This window comes from Prosopis cineraria, unplaced genomic scaffold (assembly GCF_029017545.1).
Source record: "Prosopis cineraria cultivar Desert tree isolate PC_DT_omini unplaced genomic scaffold, ASM2901754v1 PC1973, whole genome shotgun sequence".
In the NCBI taxonomy this organism is placed as follows: domain Eukaryota; kingdom Viridiplantae; phylum Streptophyta; class Magnoliopsida; order Fabales; family Fabaceae; genus Prosopis; species Prosopis cineraria.
The window spans coordinates 1-20,872 of record NW_026557298.1 but is presented as its reverse complement, the minus strand read 5'-3'; the positions used below and the strand labels follow the sequence as shown (position 1 = coordinate 20,872).

General features: G+C 29.9%; 1 protein-coding gene across 1 annotated transcript; it reads right to left on the bottom strand.

Annotated features, from left to right (window-relative positions):
- Positions 1-10,168: 10,168 nt before the first annotated feature.
- On the bottom strand, positions 10,169-17,421 carry LOC129301232 (pyrophosphate--fructose 6-phosphate 1-phosphotransferase subunit beta-like). Its single transcript, XM_054939807.1, has 16 exons — positions 17,083-17,421; positions 16,660-16,821; positions 16,437-16,558; positions 15,958-16,011; positions 15,755-15,861; positions 15,425-15,530; positions 15,117-15,180; positions 13,669-13,757; positions 13,012-13,143; positions 12,713-12,883; positions 12,498-12,613; positions 12,288-12,399; positions 12,048-12,132; positions 11,724-11,768; positions 10,763-10,831; positions 10,169-10,575 (listed from the first exon to the last, which is right to left on the bottom strand). Exons 1-16 carry the CDS (start codon positions 17,276-17,278, stop codon positions 10,499-10,501), a joined length of 1,707 nt encoding a protein of 568 aa, XP_054795782.1. The 5' UTR covers positions 17,279-17,421; the 3' UTR covers positions 10,169-10,498.
- Between the last annotated feature and the right edge of the window lie 3,451 nt (positions 17,422-20,872).

Genomic DNA, 20,872 nt, shown 5'->3' with positions numbered 1-20,872 from the left:
ATTTATAAATCAATACAAAATAATGTTATTCTCATGAATTTTTACCCCGTCTGGTTATTAAAGTGAATGAAATATAATAGATTAAAAAATAAAAATAAAAAAAGAATGACTAAAACAGATAGTGAACACATTTATAGAAAAGAGGTATATTTAATTCATAAGATTGAGAATTATAATTTATAAAATTTTTAAAAGGTATGATTAGTTTTATATTTATAATATATATTAATAAATTTTACCATGCATATCATGAGGAGAAAGAATAATTTAATTTATTTTTGTATTAATTTTTTTTTCAATTTATTACATTTCATTCATTTTCAATAACCAAGTAAGACCTTGAAATTTTTTTTTATATAAAAATCATTTATCAAAAACTTGTTCTTACTTGATTATAAGAAATTCTTACATGAATTTAATATTTCATGTTATTTGTATACTATTTAATAAAAACATATTATGTGATGGTAAAAAAAATAAAAACATATTATGTAAAATTCATTTATTTTTATGTGTTTTTCCTGTATTTACAGTTGTTTTCAGGAGTAGCTTCCTGACATGCTCCAAGGAAAACGTGGCTCTTAATAGTGTGAATTATACGAATTATCTTCTTAAAGTATTTAAAAATCTCATTTTTCACTTTTTTTTGCACGGAGCAAATTCAAGTAAGAGAGAATTATCATGTGGCCTTCATATCTTTGGAAGATATGTTAGTGTTGTTGCTGTGGAGGATTTTCCGGATGTAACCTCAAAATAATGATAATAATAATTCTGGTGTTAATTAAAAAAGAGAGAAAATAATAGGAAGTGTAGTTGAGAATAAATAAAATAATGGGAAAAGAAAAATAAATGTTTAATTGTGCGGACGAGTGACAGGTGGTAGAATAAGGGACACGTGTTAGAGAATGAGACGAGAGATGGGAAGGCGGAGGATGATGAAACGCCACGATAACAAATATGGGCCATTGGATCAAGAAAAGTTTAAAAGTAACACATCAAAATCAAACGGTTATTACCGTTGGCACGTACCGGAGAATATCGTTGTGGGGTCCAGCTCAAACCCTTCCTCTCACCAGCCGGGTGTAATATCAAAAGGGTGGGACCCCCTCTACAAGCTGACATGCTCTGTGGAGCCCACAAGATTGATAGGGCTGTATCGCCGCGTGCTTTGATGACATTGGAGAAACTAGACACCCATTTGTCCTTGTTTTGAGGTGAATGAAGATTTTTAACAACGAAATTTATATTAATTACCTTTTAAAAATGTAATTTAGTTCACTTTATAAATCGGTGGTTGATGAAATTATTTTATTTTAAATTTAAATTTTAAATATTTTTAAAAAAAAAATAAAAAAGATAAAAAAAATTATATTATTTTTTTATTTTTATTTTTTATTTAAGGGTTATATTTAAAATTTCACTTACTTTTATTTATTGTATTTTTATTGTATTAATATTAATAAAAGTTAGTAAAAATAACTTATGAATAGGACAGAAGAAAGTAATCTTTTTATGAATTAAATAATAAAATAAAATTATATCACTCTCAACTATATAAATAACGTAGTTTATTGTAAAATTTGCTTTAAATTTTGACACATTGATTAAAATAATTTATATAAATAAAAAATAATTTCCAAAAACATATAGTTAGTATTTATAAATATAACTAGTTACATTTTTCCTATGTTATATGGAGCCTAATAATTTGATTAGACATAGAGGATATCTTCGTTAATAATACAGACGGCTTGTTTAAATAATGAAATCTCCTCCACCCAATTTAATCTGAATTAATATCATTTAATTATTTTAACTTATGAATAATGTGAGTTGTAGTAATCTTTCTCTTGATATTATTTTGATGTAATTATCAAATATTTATTGTGATCATGTTAGGTTTAAGCATTATTACATGAAGTAGTTTTGGTCTATGCAATTAATTTTGGCCCAAAATACATTGAGTTTAAAAATCTGGTGAAAAGATTGACGTATAAAAGATGGAAAGTGAGGTTCATTTGCAAAAAAAAAAAAAAAAAAAGGTAGGGAGAGAAAAGAGGATATCTAAAATGGATTGATAGATTATAAACACCATCGTTATCAGAGGATTCAGGAAATGCCTTCATTTAGTGAAGAAACCATTGCAATCATAAACATTGATAATTAAAATTTCATAAATTTTAAAAGTATAAATTAATCCACAACATTAAAACTTGATTTTGTCAATTTATATAAAAACTAATCTTTTTGTTAAAAAATATAAAATATTTTTAATTAAATCTCACTACTCAATAAAATAATTATTTACTTTCAAAGTAACTTTATATTTTTATATTTATTCATATTAAATACCTTACAATAAATATAAAATCATACATTAATGGGACACTTTAAAAAAATAATAATTATACCTTAAAAAATTAAAAATATCTTATATTTTTTAATATTTATTTTTTAAAAAATATTTTATATTTTTAAACCAACCGAGTAAATTCGGGGATTCAATCCATTGCACTCTCACGGCTAGGCCACTGCCCAATTCTTGGTCGCAGACGAGAGGCCGAGATCAACTCCATCCACGATCTTTTTTTTATGTTTATTTCATTTATAATGGATTGTCATAAACTTTCCACGGCCAAAAGTTATGTACGTCAACACCCAATTGTTATGATAAACCGACTGAATTTAAAAGAATTAAATAATAATTTGTGTTTAAATTATGAGTTTAGGAATTAGGAGCGTTGAAGATCTTAAATTTATTTTTGATATATTATTTTCTTTTAACATTTTTAAATAATATAATATTATTTTTACTATTAATAAATATTACTAAGTTTGAAAATTAGTTGTCAAAAGATCTAAGAAAGAAAAGACTATATATGCTGTCAAAGTTATGGGTCGTTTTCATGAACTTGCTGTGGGGGAAGAGAAGAACAAAAAGGGTAAAAGAAGAAGAAGAAGAAGAAGTGAAAAAAAGAAAAAGAAGAAGATGATAATGAAAAGACAGAGAGGAGAGAGGGGGTTAGAGTGTTTGTAGCCCCTAGCTTGTTAGTTCCTCCCCTGCTTTTCCCCTTTGCTCCGGGGCTATTCCCCTCTCTGGGGACAATTATGTACCCCAAACAAACTTTTCAGATTACAATTTCTTCAAAATAGTATTTTGATCGTAAAACAAGCCTAATTAATATCTAGTTTTTTTAAAATTTAATATGGTATCAGAATCATTTGATATAAGAAAAAGAAAGAAAGAAAGAAGATGAAACTGCACAAAAAAACAGAGACAAAATGAAAACTGTGGATATCTCATGCCTCTAATAAGACTCAAAAACTAAAAAAAAGTAGTAAGAAGAATATTTAATATATATATATATATATATATAAAAACTTGACATAGATTAATTAAGGAATGGACAACAGGCATATAAATGAAGGGATAGAGAAAGGAAGAATGAAGGGAAGTGGAGGACCACAGGGAGAGAAGGAAGAGATCCAAAAGTAGTTGGTGGCTTGGCTTGGCTTAGCGTGGCATGATTTGTCAGTTTTTCTGCAAAACCTATACACAACACATTTATATGTCTTTGTCTCTGAATCATCGCATTCATTAAACACCTCTCTGTATGTACCTTCCTGCATTTTCAAACTCTCTTGGATCCTTCTGCTCTTTCTTTCTTTCATGTTTTTCGTTTACTCTTTGTGAAGCCACTTCCCTCTTGTTTACTTGCATATTTAACTGAAAACAATGCTTATATTTTTTTTTTCCTTCAAGTTTTAGATCCATCTCAAACTCAGGAGAATGTCCCCATGCAAAACTGGGTTCTCCTAGCTAGGTTCAATGTTGTGTCTATGGATGAACGAAAAGATTCAGCTTAATAACAAGTATACAAGAACAAGAGTATGTCAATTTATAAATTCATTGCTTTAAGATTTTGAGTTTAAAATGTAGTGCTAGACTTCAATTTGCTATATCCATTTTCTCAACCTCAACGCTTTAACTGAGTCGTGATCATTTTTATTATTTTTTCTGGTAACTAATTGACCATCCGTGCGACAACGTTTTCATCGGAATATGTAGTTGGACCACGATGCTATTTTTTTTTTTGGAAAAAAAAAAACAATCATAGCAGGAGGGAGCCAATGAGTCAATGAGATGATATTTTCTTTTTGAGAGAATTGGTGAAGAAGATTCAGGCCAAACGAATAAATTATAAGATCCCCATTGACTTCTCTTTGAAGAGATTAATTATAACAGTTTTGGCTTTCGAGTACTCCAACTAATTTTGACACCAACACTTTTAAATAACAAGTTAATTATTATTCTTTGTCAAACATAATCGAGCTAGCCAACTTGGAATAAAAAAAAAATACGTAAATCAAAACTAATTAAACAATAATTCATTCAAAACTATTCGAATCCTTCACGGAACCATGCACGTGAATTTTACGATCCAAAATTAAACTTGGGTGGGAATTTTGAATCTTGTCCTCTTCAAGTTTCCAAGTTTCGATAACATCAAAAGACTAAGACAACAACATAACAACTTTACAATGCATGTTGCTTTCTATATTAAGACGAATAATCTCAATCTAAAGCGTGATGTCCTCGTCATCATGTTCATATAATGCATTGATCATTTTCCCAATTGCTGTTATTATTATAATTAAGCCATGACAAGAAATTTCAGTGCGTGAAGAAACTATGTACATATAAAAACACTCTTTTCATGCTCTCTCTCTCTCTCTCTCTCTCTCTCAAATAAATAAACACAGTGAATACACCTAAGAGCCTACTCGAGACAAGAAAAAAACAAATGTTCTTGGAATTTAGTTCCCAAAAGCATATGAAAGAAAGAATTTTTTTAAATTAATGTATTCAATAATCAACATCAAAATGAGAGGATAAGAAAAACAAATGCAGAGACACACGTACACTGATCATGGAATCCACGTACAGCCTGTCGACACCTAATGGACGAATATTCACGAGATATATACTTATGAACATATATATATATATATATATATATATATTTAAAGGACACAAATTATTAATCAAAAACACGATGTTATCTGCTCCCATACCAACCCATTATATACAAACACAAAATCTATCAACTGATCTTTTTCAAACGAAGATACAGTACACGAATAATAATTAGGGACATTAATCAATTATTAATGTGTATGTACAACTTCAAACTAAGGATATGCTTAATCATGTAATGGAAAGCAATGTTTGTTTATAGATTAAATTACAATTATATGTTATATGTATTGACTCCAAAGTTCCTATTACTTTCCCTCGTGTTTCCCTCCCACCCCTCAATGAGGTGCCAATCAAAGTGATTATGATATAATGATGGACTCTTTTGTGAGCAAATCAGCCATAATCTAGTGCCTAAACTTTCGGTTTTAAGTTCTTTGAATCTATTACTTATTTTATACTCATAGGAGTTTCATGAATATATATATATATATATATGTATATATATATATAACATAGAAAAACAACTACCACTTCATAGACAAGAGTGATACTTTCACATATATAAAATTAAAAAAATTAATCATTTAATTTTTATAGTTTTGATTTGATCGTAACTTAATTCTTAAATATTAACTCGATATACTTTAATCCTTATAGTTTGAATAAGTTGCAACCCATTTTTTAAATTTTGATTTAATACAAATCAGTTCCTATAAGTTCAACTATTTCAAACATTAATTCTAAATTAAGCTTCAAAGCATCATTTTACTCCTTATAATTTTATCTTCTAAAATATAAAGACTAACATTTTAAGTTGTTAAAAATATAGGGATTGAATGCACCAAGTCAAAATTTTGAGGCTAATTAAGTTTTAACTAATTCAAAATTATATATCTAAATTGTATTGAGTTAAAATTTAAAAATTAAGTTATAATTGAGTTAAAAGTATATGAATAATCAAATCATTAATTTTTAAAAAAAGTTAATTAAGTATATCTAATTATTTAAGAAAAAATACGGAAAATGTTTCTGATTATATTTCTTAGTGTGCTTCGATGAAGTTTCAGAGATTTTGACACCCCTTCGCTTTTATCCTGTGGGATTGGAGCTTTGTAGTTGTGGGGTGTGCCGTTTGCCAATCAGAGCTTTTGTCGCCACATGCGTTGACAAATATCAACTCAGTAAACTTTTTTTTTTTTAACCTAACTTTCATTTTTTCTTTATCTTTTGAAAATAAAGTGATGATTTTGATAGAGAGCAAGTTCAAACCTCAAAGTGATTGAATTGGGTTAAAGTTATAATTTAAAGGTATAAACTTTACGTATAAAAGAAGATAATATAAAGTTCAACGTTATTAAAAAAATAAGTTTTAAATCAAAAAATTAATGTAAAAATTAAATATAAAAAATGCATTTAGATTTTATCCACTTAAAATTATATCTCATCATTAATCTGAATATTATAAATTGTTTTTACATACGTGAATTCATTTCCGTCACAATCCAAGTAAGAAAAAAAAATAAAATAAAGGATCAAATGATTTGAAATAAATCACAAGAAACATTTGATTATTAACATAAAACTACAATGAAAATAAAAATTATTGTCATGTGCTTTTAAATCTAGGAACAGCTCATGGAGGACCTCGAACTAGAATGATTCATGAGGGAAGATGTCAATAGAGCTTGAAAAAGGTCATAAACAGCATAGCCAAGAAACAAGAAGAAGGATCCAAAGAAAATAATTAAAAAAGAAAAAAAAGAGAGAAAAGAAACACTGTTGGCTTGGACAATAGCTCACATATGTCAATTTAGCCACCATCTATTATTAAGACATTGACCTCTGATGCTTCTTTAGTCCTTCATGTCACCAACAATTTAACATTTATTTATTTATTTAAAAAAGTAGAATGGTGGGTAGATCCAAAAGATCAATTTAATGATAGTTAATTTTTTTTCAAAAAAATTAAAAGATAAGTTTCAAATACCAAATTAGATAATTATAAAATATAAGAGTCTTAGTTGCAAGTCACTAGTCTAAATAAGCAATTGCTTAAATATATATTTGCATATTATCTTTCAGGAAAACTTTTTGAAACTTGGATTAATATCAAATTGATATTTAATGGTTTAATTGTCATTACCATGTTTTAAAATGTGGAGATATTCGCGTTTTGATCGGCAGTACAGTAACATGATTAGCTATAACATCAAGAAGGAAGAGAATATCACATGACATAAATCAAACAAACAAGCTCGAATGAGAACAAGATGTATAATGTTATTGTTGATTGATTCTTGAAAGAAATGTCCCGTAAATCATTATGCAAGAAACCCTCCAGAGAGAAGAAACATGGAGTTAAGGGCAAAAGCAAAAACAAAAAAGGTAACATTCCCTTTTGGGATTTTACAATTTGGTTGGGAGTGAAACATACACTCAAGCCCTTTCACTTTCAGAAACTGATACAACATTAATTTGCTACAGTCATCAACTCAATCATAAGCTATAACCACTTTTGTTTTTACTCTAATCCCTGTGCTCTTCTTCACATATGAAATGAATCTATCATTTCTCTTTTTGAAAATTGGCTTTTTTTAATTTTTTTTTCCTTGAATAGCTTAATTGTAGATGTAGATATTAATGGTGGGAGATGTTGACGGCTTGATGCACATGCTCTGTTTCATAGCATGGCCAGGAACAGTTGAAAAGGCAAAATGCAAGAAGTAGTTGAGATGTTATCGAGAAGGAAGCTTTTGCACACAAAAACCATCTCCCCCCCCCCCCCCCTTTTAATTGTCTCCAGCCAAAAAGAAAGGAATCCCATGTCTTCAAGACTAAAGTGAATCCCCTTTTTGGTTCCGAATCAAAGTATGATGTCCAAGGTTCTCATAATATTTGACATTATGTCCAATAAGTACTTTATGACAGTTAACAAAGATTAAAATTTAGGGATGCTACATTCTTATAGTTCTTTTGGTAACACGAAACGCTAATTAAAACGTATTGTTTCAAGGTATCAATCATTTAACTGATTGGGACACTAATTTACAGTTTAGTATTAAACCGTGAAATTGTTTTTTTTCGGGGTGGGAGTATCAAATCGTGATTGTGATAAAATAAACTGCGATTAAATGTATTATTAGCATACGGAAAAAAAAGATACCCCCCTAAAGTATAAATCAATATTTATGGCCAAAGCCATGTTCTGTTGCTTCATCAACTTTGTTGGAAAAGATATTTTATCTTGGCACTGTTGATTCCGGAAAAATTAAACGTGCTTGACGTAAATGATAAAGGCTGAATAGGCGAAATAAAAGTGGATATATGAAAGTTCAGTCGTCGATAGCAGTACGATAGCAGGTGGGTGAATCAGAGAAGAGGCAGCCCTCTTCCACAGGCGGTTCCTCCTTCGGAGAACAACGCTTCTAAGTTTGAATATGAAAAAAGTTGCTTTATTCGTAATTGGAAGAATCGCATCCTATGATGAAAAACTTATTCACTAATCAGAATTAATAACAAATCTTATTTTTAAAAAAATCATTTTAACAGAAACCCATTTTATATTTACATATATTAGCATTGAATGAATTTCTCATCAAATTCTTGGACGTGATTCTCCTTACATAATTTTTCTGCTTTCATGAATAAACCATTTTAAAAAAATTGATAATACTTCTTATGAATCCAAAATAAAAATATTTTAAATATTTTGTTTCAATTTTCTATTTTTTACAATTTTCTATGAATAAAGAAAGAAATTATATATGATTAAAAATATTTTTAAAAATAATACGTCTAACAAAAGTAAATAAAAAAAATTCCTTTTTAAAAAAGAAAATATAAATAATTTAACTATTTTTCTATAATTTCAAGTAAAAATAGTTACAAGAGATTTATATACATGATGAAGAGTAATTAATTTTTTTTAAAAATCATTTGATTCTTATATTTTTGACTTTGTTGTAATTCAATCTTTAAACTTTGACTTATTATAATTTAATTCTTGAATTTTAACTCATTATAACTTAGTCCTTAAAATTTTGACTTGATTGTAAATCAATCCTGAAGTTTAAACATCTCAAATATTAATCATTATATTTGAAAAAATAAAATTATAAAAATTCAAAATATTTTAAATTGTTAAACTCTTTTAATTTTTATAAATATTAAAATTTTAAAATATTTTAATCTTTATAATTTTATTTTTTTAAATATAAAGATTAATATTTAAAAGATTAAAATTTCAAGAATTAAATTACAAGAGACAAAGTTAAAGAATTAATTTATAACTGAGTTAAAAATTTAAAAATTAAGTTATAACAAATTAAAATTAAAAAATTAAATTATAATTAAATTAAACTATGATGATCAAATGGTTTATTTTTCCTTAATTTTAAGTCAATACTTTTACAGCGTCCAAATCTCCAGCACAGAAAATTCAATGGAGCAAGTCCCAAGTTTATGCATTGGGTCCTTTGGAGAGGGGCCCCACCCACTACCAGTCCAGTAGTTAAACTGAAGGCCAGGCTTACGAGCATTTTTTTAAAAAATAAAAAAATTAAAATAACATTAAATATTATAAATTAATTAAAATATTTTAAAATTAAAAAAATTAAAATCCTCATAATGTTTTAGAAATTAAATAACACACATTTAAAAATCTAATAATAAAATTTAAATTTTAATTAAAAAATAATTTATTTTTTATAAATACACAAACATAATAACTATAAAAAAATAAAAAATATAAAAAATTTTATACTATACACTGATTTTTATTAAATTAATTTTAAAATAAATTAAAATTAATAATAATATAATACATGTAAGATCAGGTGAGTAAATTATTGACTTCAAACACATATTCCACAAAATAATAATAATAATAATATAATAAGACTTGAAGGGCAACCCGAACCTGATTCCTTTTTTATAAAACTTATCAGGGCCAAGCTCTCAAACTCGATTACTTTTAAAAAATTCATTTTCAAATCCCGAACTTTTATTTAAACAAAGCCTCCAAACACGAACCTTTAAGCTCGGCTCTACATGTACTATGATGATCAATATGGAAATGCAAAACGAACGGTGCTTGTCTAAGGTCTCGTGTTCGAGTCTCAAGATACGCAGACACACAACTAAACACACAAAGTGTGTCTCGTCAGTGATATCCACAAAACCACCACATTAAGAGCTCAAGCTACACAAGGATCCAGATTAATTTGGAATGGGGTGGGCAAATAGCGAACCCCAAAATATCTATACTCTCCAGGATATCAGGTGGGAAACTAAAAAATGAAAAAAAGAAATGGAGATGAAATTTTACCGAACGCTAGTGTAACACGAGTTGCCAACCAATGCAAGTCAAACAACTTGCGAAACCATCATCCGCTAGAAGTTCACAAAAAAGTCCAAACAAAAATAAGCTCTAACCAACCCTCATCAGTTTTATTTGCAATTGCAGCGCCTTCAAATAAAATAAACTGCCACCAACAAAACAAAAGCCTCATAATATCCCTAGCATCGAGCACCAAGCTCCAAGAGCAGGGTGTGATTAGCAGCATCTGCACCTGGGCCCTTGAATTGAATAGGACCTGCACCCAAGACCATCATGAGCAATGAGCGTTTGTCCTTTGGTTCCAGAGAGCCAACAGTTCAAGATAAACGAAGAAGACTTATATCTAATTTATTCTCAATCTATTCAATGTTAATGGGGTGAACATTGAAGCCAAGAACGTGATTGGAAGAAGCCAGAAGAAGCAGCAACAAGTAAGCATGTACCTGGACTGATGTAGCGATTATTCAAGGCCCATTCATCCCTCAAGGAGGCAAACTTTTTGAAGGGTGCCCCTGGAAAATTTTACGGGAAATGCAGTCATTCAGTATTTTAAAGTATCAGAAATCATTAATAGTATTTCAATTGCAGATCCCGTATCCAAGTTGAAGTTGAAGCACAGAGACTTCCAATTTGGAATTTTAGATCCATCTATTATTAAGTTTTTAATGGGTCCTATAGTAGATATACTTAGTCAACGCAGCATGCACCAAGATATTATTACTGCGAAGGATGAACAAAAGTCTAAAACTCTGATTCAAAATTATCATTTGATAACCCAATAAATCTTCAATGCTAGGCCCAAATCAAATTTCAAACATGGGAGATCATGAGCCTGTTTGGTTTTTATTTCATTTTTTGTTTGTAAAAATTGTTTTGTAAAACAGTTTTTAAAATTGTTGAAAAAAATAAAATGAAAATCTATTTGGTTATGTCAATTAAAATACAGTTTTAAAATTAAAAAATGGACTAATAGTGATAGTTATAAGCAGTTAATGGTGGTATTAATAATAAAAATTGGTCAAACTAATTATAATTTTCAATAATCAAATGTAGTGTATTTTAAAAATAAAAAAAAATTGTTTTTAAAAACAAAAAATGAAAACAGTTTGAAAACAATTAAATGAAAAACACTTGTCCAAATAAATTTTAAAGATTTTCTATTTTCAAAAACAAAAAAGAGTTTTTTAAAAAAGAAAACAAACAGGCTCCATGTGTTTTTATTTTTTTGGATACTACATGGAGCAATTAGAAGTAAATATTACTATCTTAAATTTCATTATCTCCTTCCACGCAGGTGAAAAATAAATGAAGCTCACATGCTATTTTACCCATTGCTCTATCCTCAGTCACCAAGTGGAGCCTTTATTCGAACCTAGAATATTGAAGTTCAAGTGAATATCATACCTTCTAGTTCCACCATTGCCTTCTTAATCACAGGCTTGAACTTTCCTGTAAGGAAAATTAAACATCAATAAACCGGAAAGAAAGCATCGACAGTTTAACAAAAATTCACCACACAGCCCACCAAAACATACATAAAGCTGACAGTATTACTACTTTTATATGCATTTTACTGTCAACTCGAGGTCCCAACACATTTGAGAATAACAATGGAACATGGATCTGAGTTTTGCGACAAAATGGGAACGAAAAATTGTTTCATGCATGGTCGTTCAGGTAGTAGCCATTGGAAGGAAAAGAAAAGTTCATAAGGATATTTATATGTACCATGTCTCCTTTCAACATCCATCATCGAGGTCAGTGCAGTTCCACCAACGGTCCATTCTTCAACTGGAGCACTCAAATTGCCAACCTGATAAAAAATCAGAGAAAATCAAAGGATTCAGGAGACACCAACATGACCGGACTAACACAATTACAAAACGGAATTAACTATCAACATCGAACCAAGATGACATTCGGAAGTTGATAATCAAATAAGGTAAGCGCATAAGGATAAGCACGAACCGATGATATTAATCCAGTTTTCCCATCGTGAAGGAGGGCTCCAGCACCATAACCCAGGGCATAGCAGTACATGGCATCAAAGTTAGTTGGCAAACCACATCTCCCCTCATAGCTGTACGATATGACAAAGTATTTATCTTGCATCATGGCTTTATATATCAAATTCAAAAGGACAACGCCAAATAACAATATCATATTACGTAAAAGTACCCGAAAAAGTGTGACTGCCCTTTGAATTCACCCTTGTATGAGCCTTCTTGCTTTCTCTTCTCCAACTCTGTTTCAACCATTTGAATCAGCATTTTCTCTGTCTCTATTTTGGCAACCTATATGAGAATAAGTTAGCATAAGCATCATTTTAAGTCAAATTGCATATGGGAGCAAAATAATTGAAACAAGAATAGCACTATAGCACCATAAAGAACCTGAACATTTCCATGTGGATCTCTTTCAAGCATCAATTGTTCTTGAATTGCTCGGGGTAAAAATTCAAAAAGCTTTAATGACTGATCAGTAAGTTTCTTCTTCCATAATCCGTCCTCATCAACAATATCATGAGCCAGGATTTCATTTAATTCTGCAATAAGCTGCTGGACCTGCATAAGGCACAATTACGTACACAAATGCTTATCAGCCAATGTATTTCTGTACTGATTGTACAGGATCACAGATAAGAAATAAAGGGGAATCAGATTGAATTTTTTCTACTCAAAGTGATAGATACCTCAGGAATGAAATCGATTAGGCCTTCAGGGATTAAAATGACACCATAATTATAATTAACTTTAGCTCGTTTACAAATAACATCTACAATGTAATCTGTAACATTTTTCAGAGTCAGCTTCTTGGCAGCAACCTGCAATAAGATATTTCCAGGTCAATTTAATGTAATAGAGACATGAGGGCAATCATCAACACTAATCTTAGCAGGAAAATCATAAAAGCATGTATTTTTCAAGAGGAGTGTGGGTCAGTAGGGTGTTGGGTGTGAGAAAGTGATGAGTGTTTTGAAAGTACTAGTTACTTAAGCTTTCACCAGGTATTTCCTCAGCCTTTCCATACTGCTGTATCATTGTACACACTACACAGATGGATGGAAATGAATATTTGCACCCACAAGCAGGGAAATATTGCCATTATGTCTTCATTCAATTTTGTTTCCTGGGTTAATTTAAGCACATAATATAAGCATGAATTTGCTTTCAAAGGCTTCACAACAATTCGAATGCAACCAAAATCACTTGAAATTTATGAAGCAATAATCCTGCAGTGCCGTGCCAGTGGGAAACTAAAATCACAAGATCAAAATAGAAGCTTCTTAAATTTATTTTATCAATCCACAACGTGCAAATACCACAAAAAGATCAGATTTATGACAAACCTCTTCTCCAATAATAGTAATGTTTGGATGAGTTTGCAAAGCACATTCTAGGGTAATGTGTGAAGCTGCACGCCCCATGAGTCGTACAACTGCATACATACAAATGTGTAAACATGTTACTCAATATCCAGAAACCAATCAGATGATGAGCAGATGGAGAAATTAAGAACTGCTGAAAAAATTGAAATTGACACCTAATATTTGCAATGGAAGCACAACAATCTGTTCATTTGGGGCATGTCATGGACTATCTAGATAGTGAGCGAAAATAGGCCACCTATAAGAACTAAAGTATCAATTTGCATCAATAATCTTCAAGGCATAAATGGTATGCAAATAATTTCAATCTCTAAATAAAGGACAATAAAAGAAAATGTCCCTTTACACGACACTAAGGTTTGACTGTTAGTAAGGTTAAATGAAAATACCCATCTTGAACAAAGACCATTTGCAAATGCCCCCTCACACTTTACATGTTTGCATTTAAATCCATTAGTACACTTTGGGTTAGGTGAGTTCATAAAGTCCATACATCCAACTCTACTGATGACCTGGGACAATCCTGGCTTATAAACAAACTGTGGAAAGTTAATTTGGAAAAGAAATAAAAATTCAATAGGATGGAGGTTGAAGTCGCAATCTAGATTGGAGTTTGGATATTTATGTTCATAAACAATTTGTTCATGTGCTCTTTCCAAGCCAACAGGACGACACCAGGTATCAGTGTAAGTCTAACGTGAAAATTTTGTAAACCAAGAATGAGCAATTGTATTTAAATCAAAAATATGTAAGTGCAACGGATATTTATCCATTTTTATAATTCGAATGAGTATTTACAAAAAATCATTGTTGAAGAGGGTATTAGCTTGGCTTTTATAAATTAGGGGGCATTCGCAAATGGATCATGGGTGATAGCTGAAGAGGGCATCAGCAGGTTTATGTTATATAAATTTGTGGTTATTTGCATATGTGTCATGGTTGAAGGAGGGTAATTACATTTTTCCTTTAACAAAATCAACAAAACTAGAGGTAGAATTCTCACGTAACAAAAGATTTTGAAAAATGTGAATTATTCATATTAAAGGTATGTTTCAATGCCTGATGGGCAGCATGAGCAACTTGTAGCAAAGTAAAATGACATATCTCATTATTAAAGTCCCTTCAAGAATTGGAGCACAGTTGTCATCTTGAATGATGTAATTGCATTATTACAACCTCGAAATACATGAAATTTAACATATGATTTTACATCTGTGGATTCTTGAATAGAACTTGAGCACTAAATGTTTGGAAGGTTAAACGTTTTAATGTAAAATGGAAAGCATGACCAAGGCACTAAGCAATAAAAATCCAAGGCGATTCATTCAATATTGATCACTGCAACCCTGTAAAGTCACCAATCTCTAATTATTTTGAGCACTAAATACTTTCCATATGCATATACTTACAATGGTAATATTTTCCAGTTGATCGTGCATCAATCATAACATTTCCAATCATTTCAGCATATATCTGCAAAAAAAAAAAAAAAATACCATTACCATTACCATCTCAAAAAAAAAAAAAAAAAGCCTGGTTCTGTGCCCATGCATCAATCATAATTTAGCACCAATTACATGGACGAATGGAAAAATTGCATTTCCAGGAAATAGAACATGGATAAATCACCAGAATGTGTGATGAGAATAAATATATATGTTGTTTCACTACATAAATTAAAATCCACAGATAAGGCAGAATGCATAGCATCATTGACCTTGCAGGCAGTATCAAACCCAAAACTTGTAGGGACTTCTTTGCATTTCAAATCACCATCAATAGTTTTAGGGCATCCAATCACTCGTGTTTTCATATTTTTGCTCCTGCATTAATTCAGATTAAGCAAGCATGAACATTTGTATAGTAATAAATGAATTTTTGCTTCTCCTCTTGTATGCATGTGCCAAATGATTAAAACAATACATTGGCAGCCAAGAGGACCTTGGGGTTGAAATGAACATCAACACCTTAAGTTGCAAATATTTCTGTATCAACAACGCTTCATAGCAAAAGATCATGGCAAAGATGTAAGTCCATTAAAACAAACCTGAAGTTCTCAGCAAGGAGGCATGCATTTGTGTTGGAGTCATCTCCGCCGATAACCACAAGTCCATCCAAGTCTAGCTTCCGAGCTGTTTCTTCAGCTTGTTTAAACTATGCATGCCAATTAAAAAACTCCAGACATTTAACAGAAAAAGAGACAGAGAGAGAGCTCGTGTAAACAAACATATAGCAAACTTATGATCACACCTGCTCCGGTGTTTCAATTTTGTCCCTTCCACTGCAGATCATGTCAAAGCCACCCTGCCAACAAATATGATGCATGTTAGATGTCAAACCTTGTTAACATCAGACTAAAGAGAGTAATAATAGACGCAGACTCTAACATATTAATGAATGGGCCAGCATTCGCAGGCATGCCAAGTGCATCACCTTTAGAACAGCAGAAATCAAGATGCACAAACTACAAACAGAATGGCCATGAAAAGTTAACATTGAAGCTTTGGAGCCAATCACCGGTAAAGTGTTGAAAGAAATGAAGTTGGGCTTTAACGGTAGGAGACTTGCAATGTAATGGGGAAACATGTTAAGTTCAAAGATTCGACTAACTAGGAAGGAAACAATAAGAAGAAACCACACACAAAAGCCTGTCCTTCCCAACTAAATTATAACAACTTTGAAGCACATCTGTGTAACAAAATCATATGAGTGCAAAAGAATAAACGAACCTGGTTTCTGTAAGGATAAATATAATCTGAATTCAGTTCAACGTATTTGCACTTCATGATGCCGGCAGGACCTCCCCTGAAACCATATAATATGCTCCCTTTTACGCGATTTTGCAGGTAATCTTAAACAAAGAGGAAAATAAATCAGTCACTTGGCTACGTGGCACAAATATGTGCCCAATAGATACAATATTCATTTAATCTAACTCAAAATGGTGCATACCAAAAATTCCAGAAATGACATTGTGACCTCCAGGTGCTTGACCTCCAGACAAAACCACACCAATCTTCAACTTCTGATCCGACGGCAGAGCCTCTGTTTCGCTCGGCACCAACATTGCGGAAGGTTGGCCAAACAAGTGTGGAAATAGCTTCGCAATCTCATCTGCAGAAATAACAACACGTCCATCACCAGTATTTAGGAATAAACCTCGACATAGAATCCAAATCTTAAGTTTCTTTTTTCAATACAACCGTCGTCGAAGGTAAAAAGGAAGTAAACGTGATCTGAGACAAGCATTACGCTGTCAGAAAGAAACCAAGCTCTCCTACAAAAATGGCATTTAATCGAACAATGTATGTAGAAAAAATAGATCAACCAGAAGTGAAAATTGATCCAAACGAAGCACGAGGAGTAGAGACTGACCAGGATTTCCAGCAGCAGAGCTCCCCGGACCGGCAACAATTTTGAAAGGCCTTTCGAGAACCGAAGGAAGAGGGAGTTCGCAGTCGATACGGCTGTTTTGGACGTCACTGTAGACGGAGGTGAGTCGTCCGGTGACAGAGGTAGGTGCAGCTTTGCCGGCGGCGAAGCCTCCGTTAGGTACGAAAGAAGGTGCCATGGATAATTGGAGGTAAGAGGGAGTAGAGAAGATTGTGGGGGCGAGGGAAGCGTGGATCTATGATTCTTGTCCAATAGCGGATGAGGACTATAGGTTGGTTGAAAAAGGGTTTCAAAAGGTCAAAGATCCTTGAAACCTCGCCGATTAGCCACCGTTTGATCTGAAAGGGTTACTTTGGTAGATTACAAGTTTCGGATCTGGAGGGTTGAGCGATTAGCCGATAACGGCCTTATATTATTGATTTTTTATTTAAACAACGACAACTCACTATTCAGAATTCACCATATTCAATTTTATTTTTTTGGGTAGTTTTGATAGATTCTTAGATATTTTGAAATTAAAATTCTATAATGTGTAAAAGTTAAAAAATGCATGAAATGTTTTTAAAATAAAAAACTAAATTAAGATAGGATAAGAAGAAGCAGAAAGTGACCTCTAGGTCAACTACATGTTCACTCTTTATATCACTCCTTGTGTGTGTTTTTTTAATACATATATCGTTCTTGTTTTTTCATAAACATAGATATATTGGGGTAATTACTAATCAGCATTTTTGGACCCAAAAAAGTCAATATTTATACATTAGACGAATTCAAGATTTAACTATGAGAGGATTAAGATTACAAAAAATATTTCCTACAAAACTTTTATAACTATTAAAAAGTTAAAAGTATATAACATCTAATCCCTGCATTTAAAAATATAACATTTATTTGAAGGATTAGATATTAAAAAATATAAAGCATTTTTAATTTTTTAATGTATAATTAATATTTTTCAAAATTCAACCATTCATCTTAAGGTAAAACATCTTATTAAATAATAGCAAATATAAAATATAATATTGATTGAAAAATAATTAACTAACTTGTTAGGGACATACTTCAATTAAAAATATATCATATTCTTTAACGAAGGAATATATTATATTAAAAAACTTAAAAATTTGGGGAGCTGACACCGTTGCTACTGTTGGTCTCTCCCCCATCCACCTTTAGTTATAATGTGCATATGATATATAAAATTTTAAGAAATGAATCATAAATATGATTTTATTTTTAAAAAATTTATACAGTATATGGGAGGGATTAGTTATATTAATATTAATTATTCTCTTCATTTAAAAATGTAAGATATTTTTGAGAAAATAAATGTTAAAAATATAGCATATTTTAATTTTTAAATGTAATCATTGTCTTTTTTAAAAATCCTCCTATTAATGAATGACTTTATATTTATTATAGAATATTTAATATAATTAAATATAAAAAGATAAAATTAAGTAGGTAATTATTTTATTGAAGTGTGAAATTTAATTAAAAATATTTTTATTTTTAAATGAAAAAAATAATATTTATTATGAATATCAATAGTATATATAATTTTAATGAGCAAAAGCGAATGCGCCTCAAAAAATCCTTAATAAATTCGGCCCTAGAAGGGGTAGCTGGAAGCACGAGAAATTAGATTCAAAGGCAGAGGACTTAATAAGCATCACAGTTTGGTGAGCAGTCTGGAAACACTGCTCACAGAAGTGTCACCTAACTTCTGCATCATCCGGGCCTCCCACCGTGATTGTGATTCCACTTTGGTAGCGTGTCATTTTTGAAAATGTAAATAAATTATAATTATAAATTATGAATGAATATGAAGTGAGTATATTAGTGTTAAATGTATTAGTTAAAATTTTTTTTTTTTTTCAATTGTTCATCTTAAAAATTGAAACATTAATTACAATTTTAAAAGAATGATAGTTAGGTTTTAAAACAGTGAGTTAATATCAATTAAATATTTGATAATTTCTTTTTGAAAAGTAAGTTGAAAATATCAAACCAAATTATTACAAATTCATAAGTTTAAATTACAAATAAACATTTAAATATTCAATGTAACTTTTAGATTGTAATAGAAATTTTTATTTGTAACTGTTTAAATTGATATTTATAATTTATTTTATAAAAAAATTTTATCAGGGACTTAACGGATATTAATTTATTATTTTTAGGATCTCACTGTCATTATCCCCACAATTTTTCTCATATCAGCATCAAATTTCATAAAGTCTCGTGTGAAATTTTAGAGGTATCTATTGCAAAGAATTGCCACTCATTCTTTCAATTTATTACTGAATATTGCTTATATAAAATAATTTGCAATTGGTTTTTCATATTTTGGATATAAAGGTAATTAAGTTTACGCAATTGCATCCCACTGTCAAATACTTTCGGCCCTTTATTGGAATTTTGAAATTTTCTATCATAAAATGAAATTAAATTTATACATGATCTCCGAGACTATGCTTGATATACAAAATAAATTTTAGGTTGAGTTTGGAGTGATATATTTGAATTTACATTTAAAATTTAGAATTTATATTTAAAATTTATATATTTAAAATTCTTTATTTAAATAATGTAAAAAATTTATATATTTGTAAAGTGCAACATATGGCCCTATTTATTTACAGTTGGACAAACAGTACCATGACTTTTTATTTTTTAAAATAGTACTTGCATATTAAAATTTCACATGAGACCCAAAACAAATTTTTTTAAAAAAAAGGGGTGGCACTCATAATAAAACTGCTTATAGATATGAGACTTATAATAAAAATACATATGAGATCTAACATTTTTTGTAAATGTAAGAAACTTATCATTTATTGTTTGTATTTTGTATATGTATAAGACAATTAATTGTATCTAACATAACAATTTAAATAATAATTTATAAATAAAATATTTTATTATTTAAATCAATCAACTTATTCCCACACAACTTAAAAAATTGATTAATTTTTAATAATTATGTATGAAATTGAAAATTTGGATTAAGATGTTTTTGTGCTAAATAATGCTCGAATTTAAATTAGTTAGATAACTGTATAAAAAGTGTTATTTACATTTTTCATGCACACCATTATAAAAAATCCTTAAAAAATAAGTGGTTATTTATACATATTTTTCACCAAAAGTAGTTATTTATATTTACAAGTAATAACTTTTTAACTAGAATATGTTGTTTAAATTTTAATTTATATAGGGACCACAAATAAAAAGATATTTATATTTTTTTTATGCACATGATATCATATTTTAAAATAATTTGTGTAACAATAAAACAAATTATTACTCCCTCTATTAAAAAATGGAAGGAATTTTTAACTGAATCTCATCTCAATAAAATAGTTACTTGTATTTAAACTAACTTTATCTTTTCATAGTTATCCCTATTTAATAGAGTATTTTATCCTAAAATAAATATAGAGTGATTTATTCAATAGGGATAATTTTAGAAAAAAAGACAATAATTACACCTTGAAAGACTAAAAATGCCTTATATTTTAACATCCAACCCCTTAAAAAATACTTAATATTTTTTAACAGGGGAGTGCCTATTTTATTTTATTGCTCATGAGTATCATCCCATTGGAGGCACAATTGAGCATTAAATATGGCCTATGTTAGATTTCAACTCCCTATACGGAGAAAGGCTTAATGTTAAAGCTTATTGTGAGTCTCACTAAGTAAAGTAAAGAGGGGTCAGTCAAAAATGTGTAGCCATTTGAAAGAGAAGAAGAGAGAAAGTCATTTA